General features: G+C 35.2%; 1 protein-coding gene across 1 annotated transcript in view; it reads left to right on the top strand.

The window, feature by feature from the left end:
• The window catches only part of PDE10A (phosphodiesterase 10A), a 94,720-nt gene extending 91,229 nt beyond the window's left edge, over positions 1-3,491 (top strand). Inside the window, exons 18-22 of the mRNA XM_029284518.1 lie at positions 607-707; positions 1,074-1,185; positions 1,587-1,667; positions 2,241-2,329; positions 3,377-3,491. Of these exons, the coding sequence (XP_029140351.1) occupies positions 607-707; positions 1,074-1,185; positions 1,587-1,667; positions 2,241-2,329; positions 3,377-3,491 (498 nt within the window). The remainder of the gene's footprint in view (positions 1-606; positions 708-1,073; positions 1,186-1,586; positions 1,668-2,240; positions 2,330-3,376) is intronic.
• The last annotated feature ends 1,983 nt before the right edge of the window (positions 3,492-5,474 follow it).

The following is a 5,474-nucleotide window of genomic DNA, read 5'->3' as shown; positions in this document are numbered from 1 at the left end:
AGAATGCAGTATAGTAGGCTAACTCCGCATTCCACTACCTGAAGTTTGATCTTGACCGGCTCAAAGTTAACTCAGCCTTCCATCCTTATGAGGTCAGTAAACTGAGGACCCAGATTGCTGGGAGCAATATGCTGACTCTGTAAACCGCTTAGAGAGGGCTGTAAAGCACTGTGAAGTGGTATATAAGTCTAGGTGCTCTTGTTATCTGTTCACAATCTTAGTGATAAAGAATCTAAACTTCTTTCTGACAAAGCCATTAGTTTAATCACTGGTCTTTCCAATCTCAGGTAGTTCCAACTTGTATGTTTAGAGGGCCTTAACATAACTATTTTGGTTTTGCTCACATTACATCTGTACTGTGGAAAATAAAACCTGATTAGATGGAGTTGGATGTGAGCATGAAGCAGAGAGAAAACCTGCGCATCCAAGACCTGGCTACCTTAGTTATTGCTGAAATTCAATAACACTCTGGACTAAAGCATTTTCAAGTTATCTGAAAGTCTGAGGCTTAGTCATAGGAAAAAGAAGTTGGGAAGGGAAAATTATTTGCAGTGCTGCAATGTATGTAAGATTTAAAGTTAAATTTTATATAAAATTGAACCTCAGAAGCATTCTGGAATTGATCTGTTCACCTTTTATATTGCACCATTTTATTTTGAAATGCTTCACTTGATAGCCAAACAGGTTGAGTGCATTTATTTGTTAAGGTATGTATAGAGTTGATTTTTAGGACAATACGTTTAATAATTAAAAACAGGGATGGCAATAGTAAGTATAAATTACATTCTGTTTGTTGAGATTTCCTTTTTCTAGACTCTTTGATTGCTCTGGAATACTTTATTTGATGCTATTTATTAATCTTGTTGTGAAAAGACATCCGTTAGGTTCTTGAATGGTTTTAATAGTATTAATTATCCTTAGCACTGAGTATGCTATTGTTTATTTTTTATGTGTTTTTATCTGAACTGATCTGTTTTACCTTTGAATCAAAAATTTTCAGTATCAATTATTACTATAGGATATATTTGAAAAGGCAAATAATTGCTTCAGCTACACAAGTTATTATATTCTAGGGATCGCGTGATTGGCTTGATGATGACAGCTTGTGACTTATGTTCTGTGACAAAATTATGGCATATTACCAGACTGACAGCTAATGATATATACGCAGAATTTTGGGCTGAGGTATGTGCATTTCATGATGGATTCATTTTCATATCTATCAGCAGACCCTTCAACAGAAAATTAAGATTTGGAAATGATTGATTGAACTATTGGAACTATTGATGTTATTTGTTTATTCGTTTGTTTGTAATTTAAAGGTCACCTGGCCCCAAGCAACTCTGGGCAGCTTGCACTTGAAAAGCTGGAACAATTATAATAATAATAATAACGACAACAACAACAACAATAATAATAATGCAGTTTATAGACACCAAGAGTGTCTACATAAGAATTTTATGTTTGTCTTCAGAATTTTACCTTTTTTCTCTGTTATATATTTAATGTCTTTAATTTTTATTATTGGGAGTTAAATAATTAAGAAATAAATGAAGAATATTCTCAAGCACTTATTTTTCTTTCAGGGTGATGATATGAAGAAGTTAGGTATTCAACCTATACCTATGATGGACAGAGATAAAAAAGATGAGGTTCCTCAGGGTCAGGTAAGTCTAAAATATCTTTTGAATAGATTTTAATTTGAGCATAATATACATATCCATTATTTGTCTGAAATGGTATAGGGTTTCCTGCTTGAACAAGGGGTTGGACTAGAAGACCTCCAATGTAATAAACAATGACTAAACATCCATTGTATGTATTAATTTTTATCCCACCTATCTTCCCATAAGGTGACTTTTTTACATTAATGTGCTAATTTGATAATACTATTAAACAATTAAAGGATCCAAATTACTTATCCTTAAAAACAGTGAAGGAAAGCCTATATTTATTAATTATGAACAACTCCTATGCATAATCTGGTATTCTTATATGGTCCCTTGTAAAATCATGATTGATTTGGCAGTGAATAATATTCATTCCACTAATCCAGAGCTATGAAAGAAGAACATTGATAGCTTATTAGCTTCTTTCCATTTTGTAACAGAAAGGAAAAAGAGATTTAACATACATTTGTAAAATATAGTGAGAATGTATGATAGTCTGTTAGCAAACAAACTGTTGCAAATTTTGAGTTGAATAATATTTGATTAATAGTGTTTTTATTTTTTTTCAAGATTGGGTTCTATAATGCTGTAGCATTGCCCTGCTATGGTACACTTGCACAAATCCTCCCTCCCACAGCACCACTACTTCGAGCATGCAGGTAAATATGAATTTGACTTGAATGGTCAATTGAAAACCCTTAAATAATCTTACTTCTACATAAGGAGGGAGTATTAAATGATTATTTCTACTTAAAGACTCTTCAGAACTGTAAAAAACGGAGAAGAGGGAAGTACTGTATATTATGTGCAACAGACTAATAGAGTTGGAAGGGCTATTTGCTATTTGCCTCATAATTTCTTTAATTTTACCAATAGAAGAGAATCTATGTAGCTCAGTGTTGAACTATGGAATATGTGGTGCTCTCTAAGCTTGGATGTTTGCTCGTACATGTTTCTGGGTACTGAACACATTATCTAGTCAAGAGAACCAATTTAGAATTAAGGCTAAATTTCCTGACAGCTTGAATAATCAATCAATCAATCAGTCAGTCAGTCAATCAATCAATCAACATACCTCCAGAAGTTGTAGGTTTTTAAGAAGAGATTGGACAACCATTTGTCTGAAATCGCATAGCATTTCCTGCTTGATCAGGGAGTTGAACTAGAAGACCTCCAAGGTCCCTTCCAACTCTGTTATTCTGTAACAAAATGTCTGCAAGCAAACAATCAATCATCAATAATCATTTTGTTTCGGCTAGCATCTGTCCCTCTGGAATCCTGATTGCTCTTCTTGCTGTTTTAAATTTCTAAATCAAAAATGGCAGTGAATGCATTAATCCACCATAGTTCTGTTTAGGGGTCATAGACAAGATGAAAGGGAAATGCAACGCAAAGAAATGTAAATGTATGCAACATTACTAGGTTAGTATTCACAAAGCAGTGCTGATGACATTTTGTGGCAGTGGTAATGAGATTACTACATCCAGGGCAAGAAAGGCACACTTTTTCAACTTGATACTAAACGTTCAGTTGCCATTCTCCCCAAACTGAAAGCCCAGATATGAGAGCTTAACTGTCACATCTGCCTCTTTGAAGGAGGAGCTGATATCAGATGAAATCATGACATCCCCTTTTATAAATATTGCTTGTTTATTGATACATCAATAAAATATCTGACAAGTGAGTAATTTTTCCTTTCTCTCCAGGGAAAATCTCAAACAATGGGAAAAGGTAATACGAGGGGAAGAAGCTTATGGATGGATACCAACGCAGTCCAGTAGTGCTGACTCAGACTCTTTCCCTGTGAAGATTGTTGACTGATCCACATTTAAGGCTTTTTATTCCACAATTTTAGCCTTTTAAAAGGATAAACCCTGCAAATACAAACTGGGAAGGCTGAATGCAAATTTCTTTTCCTCGGTGATACAATGTGAATACAAGTTTCAACTATCCAAGCGAAAGTCAGCTTGTAAATATAAAAGACTGGCTTTTTAATAGGCTATTTTGCTGAGGCCTTAATTTCAAAATGATTTGGACTGGGAAGGCTAACCTAGGCTTGGTTTTAAATTGTGTATTTGTGGTAATGAGGTTTCACTGGTACTTTTACCTACTATTACACAATACTGTGACTGGCTTAAATGCCAGGGTTCACCTGGGGAAGTCTAGACTACAATAGGACATTTCCACACTGATATGGTAAATGTTTTTGTTTGATCTTTGAACTTCAGAAGAAAATCTCTGGGGCAGAAACTATCACTGAGTTTACAGTACTTGAATTTATCTTGCTGCAAATGGGAGATTTAACTTCCTGATACTAGTCTCCAAAAGTTATTTGATTAGCATCATGAAACAACTACTTTATTGCGCCCATTAGACATTGGGAAAAATATATCAGTGTTTCTTTAGTGATTTTATAATTTAGGGAAAATGTCCATTTCTACCTGGAAACAGAATATTTACCTCTGGTTGTAAGTATCACATTAGGTACCTGAAGACCCATCTTTTCAACCCTACTAACAGTAACGGATTGAATTTCAAATGTGGTGGTGGAAATCTGTCAGGAAAAGCTAGTCGTTGTTTAAATAAATATTAAAGAGGGATGCCTCCAAATTCCAGCTAGTTTACAAAAATAGGACCTTCCAGACATAGTCATAATCTCCAGAAATCACAACAATACTTACATGTTTTTAGCTTTTCTGTTGCTCATTAGTGCCTGGTGGGCTTTTTTCTACTTTTCCCTTTGAATCTCCATTTACCCAAAAACCTTTAAAAAAAATTGTCTAGTCTTGTAACCTGTTGCCTGTGGAAGAAGAAAGCTGATATGTTAAACCCTGGCCCTTACATACTGTGAATGAAGTCTGTATTGATTTTGGCCCCAATTCTGCACATAATTGCATTATGTGATATATTTCCATATATGTTAGGCTGTACAGACTTTGAAAATGTGAAGTAGAGAGAAAGAAATTGAAAGAAGTGTTATAAACCTTACATGAGCACAGTACCTCTGATACTAATTAGAATTTTCAGCCTGCCTTGAGAGCTTGAAACAAGTTGTGGCTGTTTTAATGGTTGCATTAAGTTTAAGAAATTGGCTTCTAAAAGGGGCAATGTCTTTTTTGTCCCAGGCTCACACAAAACCCGGAAAAAAGTTAAGTTATTTTAATGGTTAGTGGAGAGGAGCTGTGCTCCTATGAGGCCAAAAAGCTTCTTCCAAATTAGTTTTGAAGCATGTACAGTCCCAATGTCTATACCTCTTTGCAGAACTATATTTGCAAATATGTTAACTTTACTCTAGTTTTAGACAATGTATCAATAAGCCATGAGGTTTAATCCTAGCATCACTGACCTCAGTGTGAACACCTCTATTGACTTGAATGGAAATCTCTCTCGCTCTCTCTCCCTCTCCCTTTCCCTCCCTCCCTCTCTCTGCCTCTCCTTATTTCTCTCTATCTCAGTAGGAGAGTCTTCCTGCTGAAATAGGCTTCACTTTGTTCATATACTTGATATAGCATTTAAATGGGTCTATCATATAGGCCTTCTCAGCAAAACCTTACGTACAATACATACACATCACCACTGTATGCCCCATTCCAACATTATGCTCAAAGGCAGACATGTGCTGGATGCATGAGCTTTCATGCGCCATGTGACAGTGGTCCAAACATAACTATCAAATGCTGAAAGAGTCAAAGGAAGCAAGTATTGGAAAACAAATAGTTGATTTTATAAACTGAGATATGGATCCTAAAATGGATTCCGGACAAATAACTCTTTGTTCCTTTTCTGCTTTTCGTGCATAAGATT

The sequence above is a fragment of the Protobothrops mucrosquamatus genome, unplaced genomic scaffold, assembly GCF_001527695.2.
Source record: "Protobothrops mucrosquamatus isolate PMUCROS unplaced genomic scaffold, P.Mucros_1.0 scaffold678, whole genome shotgun sequence".
NCBI classification, from domain to species: domain Eukaryota; kingdom Metazoa; phylum Chordata; class Lepidosauria; order Squamata; family Viperidae; genus Protobothrops; species Protobothrops mucrosquamatus.
This window is presented reverse-complemented; position numbering and strand designations above follow the sequence as displayed.